Source organism: Leptosomus discolor, unplaced genomic scaffold (assembly GCF_034619465.1).
Source record: "Leptosomus discolor isolate bLepDis1 unplaced genomic scaffold, bLepDis1.hap2 HAP2_SCAFFOLD_93, whole genome shotgun sequence".
Lineage (NCBI taxonomy): Eukaryota > Metazoa > Chordata > Aves > Leptosomiformes > Leptosomidae > Leptosomus > Leptosomus discolor.
The window spans coordinates 409,326-428,973 of record NW_028237874.1 but is presented as its reverse complement, the minus strand read 5'-3'; the positions used below and the strand labels follow the sequence as shown (position 1 = coordinate 428,973).

Genomic DNA, 19,648 nt, shown 5'->3' with positions numbered 1-19,648 from the left:
GCGTGGCCAGGGGTGAGGCGAGTAGCTGGGGGTCCCCCTGACCTGTGCCCCGGGGATGCCAGAGCTGTGCCACACACACATCCCCATGTCTCCACTTCCCACCAGTCCGGGGCCTCTGCCGGTGATGGTCTTCCTGGCTGCATCACCAGGCGAGGGGCTCCTGTGCCCCGGGCCAGCCCTGGCAGCCCAGGCGATGCCAGCACAGGGCTGTGGTCCCTGCGGTGCCAGAGAGCGGTGGTGTCCCAGGCCAGGGGGCTGGAGGGACTGCAAGGTTCGGGTGCTGTTGTGCCGGCAGGTGTGGAGTGTGGGCACCCTGGGGTGCCGCTGGCGTCCTGTTGTGCGGAGCTGGGCAGTGCCAGTCCCGGGGGGCCAGCGGGGCCGGGGGGCCAGGGGCTTCGGCCCCATCGTCATCGGGCAGCGGTGGGCCAGGGCGCGGGTGCCATGCGGGGCCGGCGTCCGGCCGCCTGCGCGGTTACATAAGAGCGGGAGCCGAGGCGGCCGTGGCTCGCCGTTGCCATGGAAACCAGCACGGTGATGTCGTCGGCCGGGTACCAGGCGGCGAGGCGAGGCCCCCGCGGGCGCCGCTTTCCCGGTGGGGTCCCAGGGTCTCGCCAGGCTGTGAGCACGTCCCCCGGCCAGGCTGCCCGTGCCCCCGAGGTGCCACCCGGCCCCGCTCGGTCCCAGGGGAGAGGTGGGCTCCGGACACCCCTGGCGCTGCACCTTCGCACCCCCGTGCTGGGGACAGGCCCCGCCGTTGGCTGGGAGGGCATCCCTGTTGGCATGATGGACATCTCATGTCGGCGGTGCTGGGGGGTGGGAGCTGTGGTGGGCAGGTGGGTGCCAGCCCACGCCACCGCTGTTCCCTATCAAGCATCGGGTGCAGCACTTTAGACCAGACCCGGAGCAAGGAGCATGTCAGGTCCATGCTGAGAACCTCCTGTGCCCCCTTCCGTGGCGGTCTAGGAGCAGGGCATGTGCTGGCGGTGCAGCGCGCGGTGCTGGGCGCGTGTCCGAGGGGGCTGTGGAGTGAGGCTGGCCAGACCCGTGGGTTGGGGTGTCCCAGTGCTGCTGCCATGGCCTTTCCCGCGCAGGAGGAGCCTGCGGGCTCTGCCCCGCGGCTTGGCTGTGCCTGCAGGGACACTGCCGCCCCGCTGCCCCACACCGGAGGAGCCCAGGACCGGCCGGAGGTGGGGGGCCAGCCTGCGGGTCAGTGTCACCTGTGGCACTTGGGGCTTCACCTCTCAGTCAGCCAGGAGCGCCACATCTGCCAGGGAAACTGCAGGTGGTGAATCACCACCACACACATGCAGACTGGCTCCCAGGATCCCAAATATGAGTCAACTGGCAGGAGGAAGGTGGTCTTCAGAGGACTGGGCTGCTCCAAGCGGTCGCAGGGTCTGTCCTGGGGCTGCTGCGGTGCGTGGGTGGCTGCACCGCCCTGGCCCAAGGGTGGTCCCTGCACCGTCCCTGTGCGTCCGGGCGCTCCCGGGCTCAAGGCCAGTGGAGGGGATGGCTCTTGCCCTGGGTCCGGGGTGCAGAGCAGGTCTGTAACCCTGCCCATGCAGGCAGCCTGCCCTGTGGTGCTGCTGCCGCCAGCAGTGTCGTTGCCCTGGCTGTGGGGCCATGGCAGTGGGCATGGGTGTGTGACGTGGAGACCCTCTCCTCCTGCCCAGGGCCAGGGATGAGGCCCAGCTGCCCGAGTTTCCAAACCACTCTGCCCAGCACCATGTTCTTTGACTCCCTGGCCCCGTGTGGCCCCTGCCCCCCTCCCATCTGGGCCTCTGCTCAGGGCTGTGCCGCTCCGGTGGCACCATCCTCGCTGCCGCTCCATTTCCAGCCTGATTTATTTCTGCTGCTCTGCAGCTCGGCTGTTTTCCTTGCTATTAAGCCGACTCCGGGTTTCTTCTGCACGAGGTCGTTAATGCAGCGAGCAGCCGCAGCCCTGTCCCAGCAGCTCTGCAGGCTCTGCACCGCTGCAGGCGGCTCTGCTGCCCCGGGCAGCACCTGCCCTCGGTGACGGCACCGCCAGATGCCTTCCTGCCTTGCGGCACAGCCAGCGAGGCCGCGGCCCCTGCTCCTGTGGTGCATGTCAGGGAGCAGGACCGGCCATCCAGCCACTCGCCCTGCTCCTAGGCACCGCACCAGGACCGTCCCCCTCTGGTAGCACGCTGAGCACCTGGCTGGATCCTGCCCCTGCAGACGCAGAGTTGCAGGCAGCCCCAGCATGCTCACCCGTCGGTGCCCCGTGCTGTGAGTTATTGCTGCCAGCCGTCCCGCCGGGAGGGTTCCCCCTGGATCCACACCGCTCACCTCACTGCGTGGATGCGCTCTGGTGGATCCACGTGCCAGCCTGGCCAGGCAGGGCAGCGTGTGGTCCTGGGGACGGGTGGCCCCTGCCCATGCGTGGTGTGGGAGGTAATGCTGGTGGCTGGGATGCAGGATCTGCCATCGCCTGTCCTGGGATTGGGCATGAGCATGGTGCCCACAGCCCCAGCAGCCCTCCCGCAGGAGCTGGGGTGCAGCCGTGACCCCTCACAGTGGGGCTGGGGCACGGGCTGGGGGCTGCCTGGCTGACCCGTCGGTGTCTCTGCAGGCGATGGCAATCCCAAGGAGAGCAGCCCCTTCATCAACAGCACGGACCTGGAGAAGGGCAAAGAGTATGATGGCAAGAACATGGCCCTCTTCGAGGTAGGGTGCGCAGGTGGTGGGGCAGGGAGGGTCCCTGGGGAGGGTCCTGAGCTAAGCAGGTGTCCCACAGCACCCCAACCCATGCCCCCGGCACCGGAACATACCAGAGCCTCCCCCAGCTGCCGGGGCAGGTGGTGGGGTAGGATCTGGGGAAGTCCCTGGGTCCCGGGGCTGGCCGGGGTCCCAAGAGACTGTTCTCACAGCTCGGGGCTCTGCTCTCTGCAGGAGGAGATGGACACCAGCCCCATGGTCTCCTCTCTGCTGAGCGGGCTGGCCAACTACACCAACCTGCCACAGGGCAGCCGGGAGCATGAGGAGGCCGAGAACAATGATGGGGGCAAGAAGAAGCCAGTGCAGGTGAGGGATGCAGGAGGGACACAGCCCCTTCTCCCGGCCCCTGCCCATGCAGTGCTGGGCCATGGGCTGCGCCAGGGACAGCCAGGCCCCTCAGCCCCAGCCAGGGGTCCCTGGCTGTGTTGAAGGAGGAGTGGGACCCCTCGCTCCTCTGACAGCCGGGCCCCTGAGCCCTGATGGCTGCCCGCTCCCTTGGCAGGCCCCGCGGATGGGCACCTTCATGGGCGTCTACCTGCCCTGCCTCCAGAACATCTTCGGGGTCATTCTCTTCCTGCGTCTCACCTGGGTGGTGGGGATTGCTGGCATCATGGAGTCCTTCTGCATGGTCTTCCTCTGCTGCTCGTGTGTGAGTGACGATCCCCGGGGTCTGGGGGTCACCAGCCAGGCTACAGAGAGGTGCACTAGCTGCCAGCCCACCCTGCCCTGACCTGCCTGTGCCCCTGCCCCTGCCCCACTTAGAGCAAGGAGAAGCCTTCGGCTGCCCAAAGGAATCATCATCAGAACAGTGCTCAAACAGCGACCCAGATCGTAGCTACCATGGAAGGGGGATGTGGCGGGGATCCCCTGCCCTTGCCCTGTATGCCATGCTGCAGCGAGCCATCCTGCCAGGACGGCGACCCCCAGGCAGAGGCTTGGGGGCCTGAACATGGGCAAGCATCCAGGACAGCCTGGGGACGCCCTGTCCTTCGCAGTGCTGCCAGTCCCTCCAAAGGGCTCAGTCCCTGAGCTGCACTGCCAGCCAGCAACCCTGCCCATCCATCCATCCATCCATCCATCCATCCATCCATCCATCCATCCATCTCTCCTCCCTGACCATCCTGGCCCTGTGGCACGTCTCAGCGTGGCCCTGGGGAGCCCCCTGTCCCAGCGCAGCCCCAGCTCTCCCTTCCTGCCCATCTGTCCCTCTGCCCCAGCAAGGAGGAAGCTCTGCCAGGTGCCAACACTGTGTTTCTTCCCGCAGACCATGCTGACGGCCATTTCCATGAGCGCGATCGCCACCAACGGCGTGGTGCCAGGTAGAGCCGGGCCCGTGTCAGGGCGTGTGCTGCGGGCGAGGGGAGCTGGCTCCCCACCGGTGTCGGGCGCCTGGGTGGCAAAGGGCTTTTCCCAGAGAGCATCCCCTGAGGCTGTCCCGCTCCCTGGGCAACACTGGCCGAGCTCTCGGGTTGCCCCATGCCGCGCACAGGAGGGTGGACATCGCCGCCAGCCTCTCCCCAGCCTTCTGCCACCAGCCTGCGCGTGTTTCCCGTGGCCCAGGGGGAGCACAGAGCTGGAGCCGCCACCCGTCCCCAGAGCCGCGAGGTGCAGATGGCAGCGAGAGCCGCCAGCCGCGGCTCCTCCCTCCGCCAGACTGGCGAGGCCGCGGGGGGAGCCGGGGAGACATGCTGGCAGGAGGATGGGGAGCCGGGCGTGCCGGGTGCCACGGGCTGGGCAGTGGGGCAGCCTTTCCCGCTGGCCTCCCCGAGCCATGCCAGATGCGAGGACACTGCTGCGTGCGGTCCCTCGCACTGGGGGGGCACCGGCGGGGTCTGGCCACACAGGTGGCCCTGGGCTACCTTCCCCAGAGCATGTCCAGCCCTGCAGAGCCCCGGGGAGCTGGGAGCAGGCGATCTGCACCAGCCTGGCTGGTCTGACAGGCTGGGCACGGCACTGACAGCCCCAGCGCAGGTGTAATTAAAGCTATTTATCATCCTGCTGCCACGGTGGGACCATCGATCCCGGCAGCCCGGCTCTAACGGCTCCTCCGGGAGGACGGAGCAGGGCATGGCCCATGTCCCTGGGGCTCCAGTGCCTGTCTGGCATCCCAGGGGACATGCGTCCCCGTGACCATCACACCTGGCTGCTGGGCTCCTGAGGAACGGCTCTGCCAGTGTGGCCGCTCCTGCTGCTCTGCAGCCCTGGGGACTGTGTCCTGCTCTGTGCTGGAGCAGGGTCCAGGTCTGCCCTGGCTCCATCCTGCCCTCTGGGATGCCCAGCAGGGCTGGGGGTGCCACTGGGGTCTGGCTGGGACCCACCTTTGCTCTCTCTGGCAGCGGGTGGCTCCTACTACATGATCTCACGCTCCCTGGGACCTGAGTTTGGTGGGGCCGTGGGGCTCTGCTTCTACCTGGGCACCACCTTTGCCGGCGCCATGTACATCCTGGGCACCATCGAAATCCTACTGGTACGTGCCTGGTCCTTCCCCCAGCGTGGTGCTGAGTGCTCAGGTCCTGGCAGGGCAGTTCTGCCCTTGCCTACCTGTGCTGCCTGCTCCTCATGGCCCATGAGCTGAGGGAGCTGAGGCTTTGCCGTGGGACCAAGGGACCCTTCTTCGGGGTCCCCTCCGTGGGGCCATTAGCCAGGCAGTGATGCCATGATTCTCTCCCAGGCCTACATCTTCCCGGCCATGGCCATCTTCAAGGCAGAGGACGCCAGTGGGGAGGCAGCTGCGATGCTCAACAACATGCGCGTGTATGGCACCTGCGTGCTGACCTGCATGGCCACCGTGGTCTTCGTGGGGGTCAAGTACGTCAACAAGTTTGCCCTGGTCTTCCTGGGCTGCGTCATCCTCTCCATCCTCGCCATCTACGCCGGTGTCATCAAGTCGGCCTTCGACCCGCCAAGCTTCCCGTGAGTACGGCGTCCTATGGGGCTGCAGCAGGGCTGGGGTGTGTGGGCGCACAGCTGAGTGCTTGCCTCGCCCCCCCAGGATCTGCCTCCTGGGCAACAGGACCCTCTCACGCCACGGCTTTGATCTCTGCACCAAGATGGTGGTGGAGGGGAACGAGACGGTGGGCTCCAAGCTCTGGGAGCTCTTTTGCACCTCACGCTTCCTCAACGCCACCTGCGACGAGTACTTCACCATGAACAACGTGACTGAGATCGAGGGCATCCCTGGTGCTGCCAGCGGCCTCATCCAAGGTGGGCACAGCATGGGGACAGAGGCACAGGGACGGACGAGCGGGGATGGAGGTGTGGGGATGTGGGCGCGGTGACAGAGATGCAGGACAAGCCCCAGGGGAGCCATGGTGGGGCAGTGGCCATGCCTGGCAGGGCTGGTGGAGGGGCTGGTGCCACTGGTGGCCATCATGCGGGCAGGCGGACGGCCCTTCAGGCATGCCAGGCAGGTGGTGTGGTGGCGGGTGGGCAGTGCTGCGTCCAGGTGAGTGGTGTGCGGGAGGTCCCTGCCATGAGCTGCTCTGCCCCCCCAGGTGCAGAGAGCCGCGCTCGAGCTGGGCACTGCGGCCGCCCGTCCGCGGTTTGTGCCCGCCAGACCACAGCAGGATGGCTCTGAAGGATGCCCAAAGGCTGGAGAGGAATAAATCCTCCCTCTGCTTCTTCTTGGCCTTTGGAAAGGCTGGTATCGATCTGAGGTTTCACAAGGAGTGATCGCCCCTTGGGGGCACTTTGTTGCTGCGGCCGCAGCCGTGCTGGGAGAGTGGCCAGGGCCGCAGAAAAACTCGTGAATTTGCTGGGAGGAGCCACTTTTGACCTGTTTTTCCAGAGCTGCTGGTACATTTGCCAGGTGCTCACACTCCACAATGGGTGGTGGAGGCTGATGCTCAGTGCTGCGCTGAGGGCGTTTGCAGACCCCAGCTCTGTGGGGCTGTGCCAACAGGACCTGCTCCGGGTGCTCCTGCACCAGGGTGGGTGTTGGGGCTCAGGAGTGCAGCACCTTGTTGGGCTTTCCTGCTCGCAGAGCCGCAGGCAGGATCGGCCCTTGCCCGGTGCAGTGGCTGGGCTGGGTGCTCCCGCGGTGCCAGGCTGGGTGTCGGAGCGGTGGCTGTGCTGGCCGTGCAGCAGGGCGGGTGCATGCGGTGAGCTTGCGGCAGCTCCTGTGGAGTGGAGCAGGGCAGGGGCTGGGGCACCCAGGCGCAGCTGGGACTCCTGTGGGGCAGCCCCGGCTGTGTCTCTGCCGGGCACTGAGGCTGAGATTGTGCCAGGGTGGCTGCGGGGCTGCTCCAGCCCATCCCTGCTGCAGCGGCTGCGTGAACCCAGGTGCGGGAGCTTGGACTTTTCTAAGTGCTTGGGCTGTGGCTGCGAGGCCGTGTCGCGGCGATGTGGTGGAGCGCGTTCTCTGGGTGTTCAGGAGGGTCCTGGCGGTGTCCCACGCTGTGGCCTGGCGGGCAGGCCGGTCTTTGTCAGGGCAGCAGGCAGGAAACACTCCTGCATCTGGGGCGTGCGGGGCAAAGCCAGGACCCGGCTCTGGGGCAGTGAGGGTGACTGGGCTGGCAGCGTCCCGAGATGGGCTGTCACCATGTGGCCCCGGCAGAGGCGCTGGGCTGGCTGTGCCCCAGGCACTGGGTCTCCCTCAGGGAGAAATGTGCCTTTCCAGGAGGATGAGCCGGGCAGGGCTGTGTCAGTGGGGGCTGCCAGCTCCATCTGTCACCCGAGAGCCATCAGGGGAGGTCAGCGATTGGGGAGGGGTGCTCAGCACCGGGTGCTTGGGGCTGGTCCCTTTGGACCTGCTCAGCAGCCCCTGTGCGATCCTGCACCGAGGGCTGTCGGCCGTGCCTGGGCGCTGACTGCTCTCTGCTGCTCCAGTTTCTCACTGCGATCTGCGGCCAAGGCAGCACGTGGAGGGACACTGAGCCTGTTACATCAGCCCCGCACTCGTAATCCCATCAAAAACATTATCAAGTTACTTTGACACGATCCACTTTCCTTAAACCTGTGTTGATCAGCATTAATTATATTACCCTCTTAATTATTTGCTACTGCTGTCCTGTGTCACCTGCTCCAGTATCTTGCAGGGATGATGGCAGCGGCAGGACAGACCTGCTCTGGTCGCCCACCCGCGCTGCCGGGCCTGTCCCCAGGCCCGGTGTTTCTGCACATCTGTGACAGGCTGGGGATGTCCCGTCCCTTACCCGCCAGATGCCAGCAGCCCCGGCTGCTCCGGCTGCTCAGTGAGGCCAGGGCAGGGGGGTGGCAGCGCTGGATGCCCCTGTGCTCCGTCCCTTTGGGCTGTGGGGCGGGATGGTGCTGTGCTGGGTGCGGGCAGCCCTCTGGCACCTGCTCACGCCAGCCACGCTGCCTGGCCTCCTGCCTCCTCGCAGAGAACCTGTGGAGCTCCTATCTGACCAAGGGCGTGATCGTGGAGAAGCGTGGGCTGCCCTCCGTGAGCCCCCCCGACACCCCGGTGGACATGGACCAGCCCTACGTCTTCAGCGACATGACCTCCTACTTCACCCTGCTCGTCGGCATCTACTTTCCCTCGGTCACAGGTGGGAGCTGCCGCTGGCGTGCCAGGCGTGCCGCGGGGCACCGGCTGGTGCACGTGCTGCAGGGCGTGCTCCCATGGAGCCCCATGTGCTCCTGCCCCCGAAGCTGGGTGCTGGGTGCTGGGTGCGGTGGTGGCGGCGGCGGGTGGATGGCAGCCTGCGCCTCCCACGCAGCCACCCACGCTCCAGATCTGACGGTGCCGCTTGGCGCTGCGCTGACGTCCCGTGGCTCCAGTATTTATAGCTCCCCGGGGGTGGAGGAGCCCACCCCCCCGCCCCAGTCCTGCTGCAGTCCCACCTGCAGCTTCCTGGTGCCAGAGCTGGTGGGACCCCCAGGGCTGTCCCGGGCATGGCGATCACTGCCACGGTCTGGCGCTGCAGGAGTCCCGGCAGCCAGACAGGCCCTGCAGCGCTGCTCGGCACATGGACCCTGCTGCCCTCGTGCCCGGTGCCCATGTACCGGCAGGTCCTGGTTTTGGCATTGTGTGTGTCCCCCCAGTGACGCACTGCAGGTGGCCGTGTCCCGGCTGCAGGGTCTTGCCCTGCTGGGTGAGGTGTGATGGCCGCCCTGGCCACTGCCGCAGCAGGAGCATGGGTCGCCCCTTGGGACGTGCCAGCCATGTCCCAGCCTGGCCTCCTGCCTTCCCAGTGGAGCGCCAGGCCTGGACCCTGTCCCTGTCACTGCTGCAGTCAGCGTCCCTGCTTGAGCTAATTAAGGGCTAATGCAAGAAGTCACTTAAGAGCGTTTTGAGCCTAATCCTTGAGTGGCCTCAGACTGCGGCTCACGGGGGAAGTGTTGGGGGGGCGGGGGGAGCAGGCTCGGGGCCCTGAGCCACGGCAGTGCCCGCTCCGCTGCCAGATGTGTGCCTGCTCCCCATCCTGGCACACCGCTGAGCCGGTGCCCTGCTGCTGGGACAGGCACAGGCTGCAGCTCTGCCCACCGTGGCACTGTCCCCTCTCTCACCAGGCATCATGGCTGGCTCCAACCGCTCCGGAGACCTGCGGGACGCCCAGAAGTCCATCCCCACAGGCACCATCCTGGCCATCGCCACCACCTCTGCGGTCTGTATCCTTCAGGGCTCGCCCGAGCCTGGGCCGTGGAACTGAGGGCGGGCGGGCTCGCTGCACGGGGCCAACTTGCTCGAGTGCCCTGCTAGGCTGGGATGGGGGTCCCAGTGCCCTGCTGATGGGGGGCAGGCAGGATTCCGCATCCTCTTGGCTCTCCTTGACCGTCCGGCAGATATCAGCTCTGTCGTGCTCTTTGGGGCGTGCATCGAGGGGGTCGTCCTGCGCGACAAGTGAGTGTCTGGGGCCATGCAGGGCAGGCGTGGGGGGAGGCTGTCAACCCCCCGGGAGCTGGGGGGAGGTTGGGGGTGTATGAGGGCTGCAGCTGGGACACATGGGGTGGCGCTGGAGGGTCTATGGGGGGTCCAGGGTGAGAGCACCGGAATGGAGGGGGCTCTCGGGGGGGGGGGGGGGGGGGGGGGGGGGCGGCGGAGGGGAAGTTTGTAATAGGCATTGGGGACTTGCATGTGCCCTGACTGTGTCTTGCTGCACATCCGCAGCCCTTCCTCCCACTCCAGGGCTGCAGGCAGCGCGGTTGTTTGTCAACAGGCAGGGCTGCCTGCGCTGCCGGTGTATCTGGGGCAGCCCAGCTCGCTGCACGCGGCAGGTGACACTTCTGGGTCGCCAGCACCAACACAAGCGGGATCCAACCGCACGCAGCCTTAATTGGCCTCCTCCTGGCACAGGGGCTGGGGAGCCCCCGTCCCACACCTCCCCCGCCATGGTCACAGCAGGGGGATGGGGACAGACCCCCAGCTACCTGAGACCCTGCTCCCTCCCACGGGGGTGGGGGCTTTCAGCGGCCGGGCCAGGGCCCTTCCCCAGTCCTGTCCCGTCCCCCCCGTGGTGGTGTCTCTCGGTGGCCAACCTGCCCCGGTGCTGGTGCTCTAGGAGCTCAGCCATGGGACAGAGCCACAGGTGATGCTGGTGCCCCGCAGGTTTGGTGAAGCTGTCAATGGGAACCTGGTGGTTGGCACCCTGGCGTGGCCGTCCCCATGGGTCATTGTCATCGGCTCCTTCTTCTCCACGTGTGGGGCTGGGCTGCAGAGCCTCACTGGAGCCCCCCGCCTCCTGCAAGCCATCTCCAGGGACGGGATCGTGCCCTTCCTCAGGGTAGGTGTCCCCCAAGCCCAGCACCACAGGCCCCAAGCACACACTGCAGCCACCAGTGTGGGAGACTGGTGGGCACCTGCGCTGCCTCCTCCCAGCACCGCTGCCTGCCGGAGCAGCCTGGCTGCCCTGTCCTCATCCCACCGGCAGCGCAGCAGTGGGTGGCCATGGTAGGTTTGGCTGTGGTGTCGGTGGGAGGAGAGCACCGGGAAAGGTCAGGATCCCCTCCCCCCACTGCTGTGCCGCTTCATATTTTATCTGCTCTCTAAAGACGCGTTCTCACAACCTCATCTCTCCAAATCCAACCCGACAGCTCCCCCCAGGGAAGAACAGGCTAATTTTATCTTCCCTCCTTCACCCTGACAGCCCCAGCCCGAGCTCTTGCTCGCTCATGCCGCCTGCACCCCCTAATGTATCCGGACATGTGCCCCCGGCCCCCCGCCCTTGCGCCTGGACCCCCCCGCCCCGCTCCGTGTCCTCGCAGCTGCAAGAGGAGCTGCTCTCCGCCGGGAGCATGTCTGTCCCTGGCACAGGGTGCCCGACTCCACGCTGGCTGTGGCCAGGCTGAGCTGAGGCTTATCCCTGGGCGGGGGGTCCCAGGGGAACAGGGGCCACTTTGGTGCAGGGAAGACCGTGGGGTCTGCCAGGAGCGAGGCTGTACTGGCAGTGGGAGCCAGTCCCGCCGGCCCTGGGACCGCTCCCCCAGTGCGACCTGGCTCAGGATGTGTGCCAGCTCGCAGTGGGGCTTGCGTGGCCCCACTGCACCCAGGCCCTGCTTCCGTCTAGGGCTGGGCAAATGGGAGGGTCCGGTCCCATTGGGCTGTGCCAAGGACCCTCGCCGAGGGCTGCACAGCACCAGTGTCACAGAGCCCTGACATGTCGCTCTCATCCCCCTACTCCCAGGTCTTCGGCCATGGCAAAGCCAACGGGGAGCCAACGTGGGCCCTGCTGCTCACAGCCTGCATCTGCGAGATCGGGATCCTGATCGCCTCCCTGGACGAGGTGGCTCCCATCCTCTCCATGTAGGCAGCGGGTGGCACATGCGGGTCTTTGCTCCTTGGGGTGGGGACGGGGACTCCCCTGCCACCCTGGCCCCTGCCCCCCTGGCCCCTGCCCAGGAAGAGGGGAGCACCACAGGGAGCCCAGGGACCCTCCTCGCCTGCTGTTGGGGCCGGGTTGCTCCACGTCCCCGGCTCCGCGCTCTGTTGGTGGGGTCTGCTCCAGCGCTGGCTACCCTGGGGCCGGGAGGTGCGGCAGGGCCCGGCTGTGGCCGCGGTCCACCCCAGCGTGCCCGGCTCAGCCTCGCACTTTGTCTGCAGGTTTTTCCTCATGTGCTACATGTTCGTCAACCTGGCGTGTGCAGTGCAGACGCTGCTGCGGACGCCCAACTGGCGGCCCCGCTTCCGCTACTACCACTGGTGAGCCCGGAGGGGACGGGACAGGAACGGACAGGACAGGGTGTCCTGCCATCCGCCCCGGGCCACCCTGGGCTGGGGACCCCGGCACCACTGCAGAGTCCAGGGCGCACTGACAGCGTGGATCTCTCTGCAGGACCCTGTCCTTCCTGGGCATGAGCCTCTGCCTGGCGCTAATGTTCATCTGCTCCTGGTACTATGCACTGGTCGCCATGCTGATCGCTGGCCTCATCTACAAGTACATCGAGTACCGCGGGTAAGGGTAGTCGAGGTGCCGCAGCCGCTGGCCAGCACGGAGAGCTGCCCCTCGGCGTGGGCTGCTCCGCTCCCCCAGGCTGCTCGTCCCGGGCTGCTCCGAGGTGCCGGCATGGTGCTCTGTGGCTGGAGCCACGGGCATCCCTTAGGTACTGATGGTTCCTGCAGGGCGGAGAAGGAGTGGGGCGACGGGATCCGGGGGCTGTCCCTGAGCGCAGCCCGCTACGCCCTGCTGCGGCTGGAGGAGGGTCCCCCACACACCAAGAACTGGAGGTGAGGCCGGGCCAGGGGGGGCCGGGGCAGCCGGGGCAGGGTCCAGCCAGGCTGTGGGCACTGACTGCAGGACCGTCCTTCCAGGCCGCAGCTGCTGGTCCTGGTCCGCGGGGATCAGGAGCAGAACGTGGTGCACCCGCAGCTCCTGTCCTTCACGTCGCAGCTCAAGGCTGGCAAGGGCCTCACCATCGTGGCCTCTGTGCTGGAAGGGACCTTCCTGGACAACCACCCGCAGGCGCAGAGGGCAGAGGAGGTGAGAGTTTCCCGTGCTGGGCCGGGCTCTGCCGGTGCTGGGTGCCCACAGCCATGTTCAGGAGCCAGGAGGCGTTTCTGCCCCATGGCCAGGGCTGGTGGCCTTGGCTGGTTGGGAGAGCACCAGGACGGCAGCAGGCAGAGCCCGGAGATTCCACGCTTCACTGGTGCTTAGGGCACTGCAGGGACCTCCGGACCCCTGCCCGCCTCCCCAGTTCCCTGAGACACCAGCACCAGCTGGGCACTAGTCCCAGTCTCAGCCAGCTGCTGCGGGGCTCGGCGTGGCACAGCACGGCCCGGCCCGGCCCAGCACGGCGCCCAGCCAGGGGCTGCTGGGCTGAGCAGCCCCTCGTCTGCCCCACAGCCCCCACAGCCGCTGCAGCCCCGACCCTCCCCACAGCCCCCAAGGCCCCCATGGCCCCTGTGGCCCCGGTGCCAGGCAGGGTGGGAGACGGGAGCCTTTCCCCGCTGGAGCAAGAGCCCTCCCCACCCCCCACACCTCCGCACCAGCCGAGTGGCACATTAATGAGATTAAGCCCTCGGAAGCAAACAGTTTCTCTCCCATGCAGACATGTTATAATTTCTCTGAGTAAATAACTCTAATTGCTGCTCCGCTGCCCGTCAGAGCCCTGGCACGGGGACACCTCCGCTCGGCGTGGCACAGAGCCGTGAGCCAGCTCCGCTCACCGCCGGGCCTCACCCCTCCTGGCCCGGAGCTGCCCACCTGCCGTGAGGCACCGAGACCTGGGTGCCCCGCAGGGACCTGCACCCTACAACCTGCACCCTGCACCCTACACCCCATACTCTGCACCCTACACCCCACACCCCGCCTGGCCAGGGTGCTGCTGCCGGTGCCTGCAGCAGGTGCCTGTCCCGGGGCCCTGCAGTCTCTGACCGCTCTCTCCCACTGACAGTCCATCCGCCGGCTGATGGAAGCGGAGAAGGTGAAGGGCTTTTGCCAGGTGGTGATCTCCTCCAACCTGCGGGACGGCATGTCCCACCTCATCCAGTCCAGCGGGCTGGGGGGGCTGCAGCACAACACGGTGCTGGTGGGCTGGCCCCGCAGCTGGCGCCAGAAGGAGGACCACCAGACCTGGAGGAACTTCATCGGTAGGCACCGTGGAGGGTGGGTGTCGCCAGGCTGGGGTAGGGGGCTGCAAGCCGCTCCGGCTGACGTGGCCCTTCCCCTCCCAGAGCTGGTGCGAGAGACCACGGCTGGGCACCTGGCCTTGCTGGTGGCCAAGAATGTCGCCATGTTCCCGGGCAACCAGGAGCGTTTCTCAGAGGGCCACATCGATGTCTGGTGGATTGTCCATGATGGGGGGATGCTCATGCTGCTGCCCTTCCTCCTGCGGCACCACAAGGTAGCTTGGGCCCCACAGTGTGGGGCAGGGGGCCGGGGCTGTTCCCGCCGAGCCGTGCCCATGCCTCCCTCCCTCGCAGGTCTGGCGCAAGTGCAAGATGCGTATCTTCACGGTGGCCCAGATTGACGACAACAGCATCCAGATGAAGAAGGACCTGACCACGTTCCTGTACCACCTGCGCATCACCGCGGAGGTGGAGGTGGTGGAGATGGTGAGTGCTGGGTCGGGGCGTGTGATGCAGTCTGGGATGCTGCATGTGAGAAAGCCAGACAGACCCTGCCATGGGGGGGACATGCAGCACCATGGGGACACATAGGTCCACAAAGACATGCAGGGCCAGGCTGGGAGCAGTGGGTGCAGCTCAGCCTGTCTCACCCCACAGCACGAGAGCGACATCTCTGCCTACACCTATGAGAAGACACTGGTGATGGAGCAGCGCTCCCAGATCCTCAAGCAAATGCACCTCACCAAGAATGAGCGGGAGCGGGAGGTGAGGCCGCAGGACAGCCTGGGTGGGATCTGGCCCCCATGGTGACTGTGCTGTTGACCGAGCTGCCTCACAGCTCTGCGCACTCGTTCCGCCGTGCAGCCGAGGCTGCAGGCTGGGGTCTGCTCAGCCAAGCCCTCTTCTGCCCAACTCCACTGGCTGACCCTGTCCCACACAGATCCAGAGCATCACGGATGAGTCCCGCGGCTCCATCCGGCGCAAGAACCCAGCCAACACACGCCTGCGCCTGAGCGTCCCCGAGGAGCAGGTGGGCGACGGCGAGGAGAAGCCGGAGGAGGAGGTGAGGGGCTGCACCAGGACGGGGCCCAGGCAGGCGGCTGGTCCCAGCCCCTGCCCACCACCTCCCTCTCCTCTCTGCAGGTCCAGCTCATCCACGACAAAAATGCTACCGCCTTCTCCAGCAGCTCCCAGTCCCCTGGTGATGAGGTGGAGACGGCCCCTGAGAAGGTGCATCTCACCTGGACCAAGGAGAAGTCTGTTGCAGAGAAGAACAAGAGCAAGAGCCCTGTCAGCCCTGAGGGCATCAAGGACTTCTTCAACATGAAGCCGTACGGCCCCGTGTGCTGCCACCCCATCCCACCCATGCCCTGCATCCCCGGCCATCCCTGCCCACCCCAGCCAGGCGGGGGCAGGCAGGGCCCCGGCAGCACCAGCTCGGTCCTTGCTCTGAGGAGGGGGTCCGGCAGCCCGGGCGCCCTGAGCTCGCCCCTGCAGAGGGGCTGGGTGGGAGGTGGGGTGGGGTCCCTGCACAGACCCATGGTGGCAAGGGACGGGGCACCTGGGCAGTGCGCACTGTGGAGACTTGGGGTTCGCACCCGGCTCACCTCTTCTCTCTCTCTCTCTCTCTCTCTCCCTCTCTCTCTCCCCCCCTCTGCCCCCGGCCTCATCATGCTCCTGGCAGGGAGTGGGAGAACCTGTAAGTCTGGGTTTGGCTGGGTGCCGGGTCCCAGGGCGGGGGAAGCTGGGCCGCCACTCACGGGGCAACGCACCCGGAGCCATTGGGGTTGCCCCCGTGCACGGGGGCAGCTCGGTGCACCGCGACAGCTGCTGCTGGCATGGTGCTAGACGGCTCACCTGGGTGACACGCGGGGGCCGCGGCTGCCAGCCCCTGCGCGGGCTCCTCATGCCGCACAGTGCCCGCGCCGCATGCTCCCCGTCTGCCCCGTCACGCTGCCGGCAGCTCCCAGCGAGCCTGGGCTCAGGCGCCCGCGGTGGTGCTTGTGCCGTCTGCTCCTGCTCGCTCCCACGCAGCTCAGCCCCGATCAGCCACGGCATGCCGCTGCCCACGGGCACAGCGCGTGGCCCTGCAGCTCACGGCTGCTGGTGTGGGCTCAGAATTGCCAGCGGCCACGCCGGGCAAAGCTTGCTGCACCCCAAGCTCGTGCTGCAGCCCAGCCCCAGCCCCCTCTGGGGCAGGAGGCCAGTGCGTGCCGTGGCCCCTTGGGACCGGTGTGGGGCTCGAGGCCAGCTGTGCCCACACGTGCTGTCACCCCCAGGAACCAGTCCAACGTGCGGAGGATGCACACGGCCGTGAAGCTCAATGAGGTGATCGTGAAGAAGTCCCAGGACGCCAAGCTGGTCCTGTTGAACATGCCAGGGCCTCCCCGCAACCGGAAAGGAGACGAGAACTGTATCCTTCCCGTGGGGCTGCTGCCTTGGGGCTTGGGCCAAGACTCTTTCTCTGCAAGAGGGGGCAGGGGGCCACGACTCCCCCAAGGCTGGTGGATCTTGCAGGCAGGTGCCAAGGGCATGGGTCTAGCCCCTGAGCCTGCCCCCCCATGCCTCCTGCACCTGGTTGGGTCCGACAGCTGGCGTTGGCACCAGCCTGCCTGTCCAGCAGAGGCGGCACAGGCGGGACAGGTGGTGGGGCCATGAGTGCAGGGGCACATCGTGGGGGTGTGGGCAGAGATCTGCAGGCTCTGCTGCCCGCTGGGGCGGGCTCAGCCACGGTCCCTGTCGTGCAGTGCCGGTGCGGGTGGGCTCTCCCAGCCTCTCGGCTCGAGCCTGGCCCTGGGTCTGGCCCCACCGGCTCCCGGCTCTGCTGTGGGGGTGTCAGTGCCGTGGGCTCGGCTCCCTGGGTGCAGGGTGGGCAGAGATGGTGCAGGGCTGTCCCTAGGCTCCAGTGTGGCGTTGGTCCTCCTTGACAGCCATGCAGACATGGAGTTCTTGGAGGTGCTGACGGAGCACCTGGACCGAGTGCTCCTGGTGCGTGGTGGGGGCCGGGAGGTCATCACCATCTACTCCTGAAACAGCGCGCGAGAGAGGTTTGTCTGCACGCTGAGAGCCCCGCCACCCCTTTGCACCGTGCGCCTGGAGGGGAGGAGGGAAGGCCTGATGGCAGCCGGTGCACAGAAACTTCACCTGGCTTTGGCCGTGCCCCTGATCTCTCCATTCGAACTGCAGCACCAGATCTTCCGGGAGCATCCAGCACCAGAGCAGCTGTTCCTCATTGCAACATCACAGCACTGCTGTCCTTGTTTATATATAAATATATACAGTGTACCGCGGACTGAGCACCCGAGCCCAGCGCTGCCGCCACCGCCCGTCCCTGGCAGGGCCAGCCCCGCCGCCAGCCCCAGCACTGCTGCTTGCAGCCCCCGGCCGGGCAGGAGGGTGGCTGTGCCGAGACGGGTGCCCAACCCCACCGTGCCGCTACCCCTGCGCGGAGCTTGGCTGGACACGCCTGTGCCCCGTGCCCTGTGACCGCCCGCCGCCTGCGCCCTGCCTCCCCAGCGAGGCGCTGGGAGAAGAGAGAGGCCACCAGCACGCTTTCCTTGCCGGACGCTCCTCTCCCCACCTCTGGCAGCGCCCGGGGCTGCCTCCCACGGCACCGACCCCGGCCGCCCCTCGCCAGGATGGACCTGGACAGCCCCACCTTGCTGCTGCTTCGGTGCCACCCGTCTCTGGAGGCCATGGGCCGAGCTTGTGGAGATGCAGCGTGATGGTTTGGAGGGGGCAGAGGGCGGGGGGCAGCTGCAAGGGGTCAGGTGGTGGAGCACAGCAATCCCGTGACAGCACGAGCCCTGTCCTGGAGTGAGTGGAGGGGGTGCTCTCTGTCCCCCTCCCCACTGACTCCAGGCTCTCTCTGCTCTGGTGCTCTCCTGGTGCTTGTGCCACGGTTGCGGCATGGAGCTGCGGTGCCCAGAGCCGAGCTGAGGCCCTGCCGTGTGCAGCGTGAGCCAGAGCCACCTCCGGCTGCTGGAGCTGCGTGGGTGCTGCTGACCCGCTGAGGCACCAGCGCCTGCTCTTGGCCCAGGTGCAGGGGAGTCCTGTCCCATCCTGCGCCCCACCCCACCCCACTCCCCCACCCCGCTGCACTGGGGGGCACTGGGGGCTCTCAGGCCCGTGGCACTGGCCAGCCCAGCTGATCCCAGCACCTGCATGTGTGTCCGGGTCCCCAGTGCCCCGCTGTGCTCCCTGCTGCTCCCCAGGGCTTCGCTGCTAACCCGGCCCGAGCCCCAGGCGGTCGCAGACGCTGCCCTGGGGCTGTAGGAAAGTCTGGATCTGTGCGTAATCGTAACATATGCAAAGTCTGTTTGCCTGGTCTGACACGGCCAGACCCAGCAGCGAGGGGTGGCTGTAGGGGTCCCACTGCCCCCTGGCATCACGGCACTCCCTCCCCTCAGCCAGCCGGCCAGGGTGGCCCAGGCACCGGCCATGCGGCCGCTGCAGCCTGAAGCCTGTCCCCTCCGGCCGGCCCACGCCGCAGCAGGCAGCCCCCGCATGCAGGCGGCAAGGCGCACCGGGACAGTTCAAACACCTCTTACCTTTGGCAGCAGCTGCAGGGTCTCCCCCCTGTCGTTGTCCCCAACCCCCCAGCATCTCTCACGCCAGAGAAACTGAGGAGCTTTTAACAAATGTGAATGGTTCCAGGAACCACGCAGGAAGCGGTGCCGAGGGCAGCCAGGGCACCTACTGGCGCCTGCCCCGGCCCCATGTACATAGTGTACATAATACAGTACGTGTATTTTTAAAGTGATCATATTTATGTTAATAGAACCAGATGAAGTCTATATATAGAGATCTATATCTATTCGGAGAGATGCAGGGCTCTGCTAGCACCAGGCCGCGGGGATGGAGAGCCGAGACGGGCTGCTCCTGCACGAAACGGGCGCCCTTCCGTCGCACCGAGTGCTCTGGAGCGGTGGTGGAGGTTGTAGCCTTCCCCGGCCACCGGCAGCCCCTGGGAAAGGGCCAGGTTCATTCTCTTCTCAATTTAGCTTCTTCAGAGTTTTCAGGGAAAAGGAAGTCACAGACTTTTCTGAACTTGTTTCACAGCAGATTTGAGCTTCCACTCGAAGTGCAGCCTGCTAAGAGTTGTCCTCTCCTGGCAGTGCCAGCTGCTTTGCACCAGCCTGGCCCAAAGCAGCAGCGCTTTGTTCCCCGGCCACAGCTGAGCCCCCCACACTGAAGCACTCGTCTCCTCGTCCCCCCTGAACGGCTCCCCAGTGCCCCCCATACCGCAGCCCCCCGGCTGGCGCAGAAGGAGCGGGTGCTGCCGCAGCGTTCCCACGCGTGGCCCGGCAGCAGCTGCCTCTGGCCTGGCACGGGCAGCCCCGGCTGGTCCCAGCGTCCAGCCCCGTCCCTCCTGCCAGCCGAGAGCAGACGCAGCCCTCGGCTCCAGAGAGCAGGAGGGTCCCTCTGCACCGGATGGCTCCAGGCCCCGCTCCCTCTGCCGAGCTCCTCCGCTCCTCCAGGTCCAGGCCAAAGCTATTAGTGGCTGCTTGGATAAAAAGCAGTGGGTTTTGTGATTTTAGGTTGGTTTTTTTGCTTTAAGATTCTACTTGGACACACTCCCAGACCAAAACAGCCCCAGCTGCGCAACTGTGCCTGCTCATACCTTGCTTCTACATTTCCATCACTCCCAAAGTGCCTCCCTTCTCTCCAGCAGCAGACCCAGCCACAGCCAGACTTTCTGCCATGGTAGCTCAGCTACCTGCACGGCTGCATTGGTCTGTGCTGCAGACTCTGGTGTGGAAGCTTGTCCCAAGGGCATGGGGAGCTCCGCGTTTACAGGAGGTGACCATCAGGATGAACCAAGACCTGGTTTTGGCAGAGGAGCTCCAGGCTGATGAACGGTGCAGGTGCACAGGGCAGCACTCTCTGGTCCTGCCACTGCCCCAGCCGCTCCGGAGCAGGCAGTTCCTTTAGCTTTAGGAA

The 19,648-nt window shown here is 66.6% G+C and overlaps 1 protein-coding gene across 1 annotated transcript; it reads left to right on the top strand.

The window, feature by feature from the left end:
• The first annotated feature begins 534 nt into the window (after positions 1 to 534).
• SLC12A5 (solute carrier family 12 member 5) lies at positions 535 to 16,735 on the top strand. Its single transcript, XM_086481246.1, has 26 exons — positions 535 to 833; positions 2,580 to 2,688; positions 2,914 to 3,045; positions 3,242 to 3,388; positions 4,004 to 4,058; positions 5,076 to 5,206; positions 5,411 to 5,652; positions 5,732 to 5,943; positions 8,082 to 8,249; positions 9,214 to 9,312; positions 9,487 to 9,544; positions 10,250 to 10,424; positions 11,325 to 11,443; positions 11,741 to 11,839; positions 11,973 to 12,092; positions 12,260 to 12,364; positions 12,449 to 12,617; positions 13,531 to 13,726; positions 13,811 to 13,980; positions 14,060 to 14,191; positions 14,363 to 14,470; positions 14,646 to 14,768; positions 14,849 to 15,036; positions 15,390 to 15,404; positions 15,985 to 16,118; positions 16,644 to 16,735. The coding sequence occupies exons 1-26, from the start codon at positions 535 to 537 to the stop codon at positions 16,733 to 16,735; spliced, it is 3,597 nt and encodes a 1,198-aa protein (XP_086337372.1).
• The last annotated feature ends 2,913 nt before the right edge of the window (positions 16,736 to 19,648 follow it).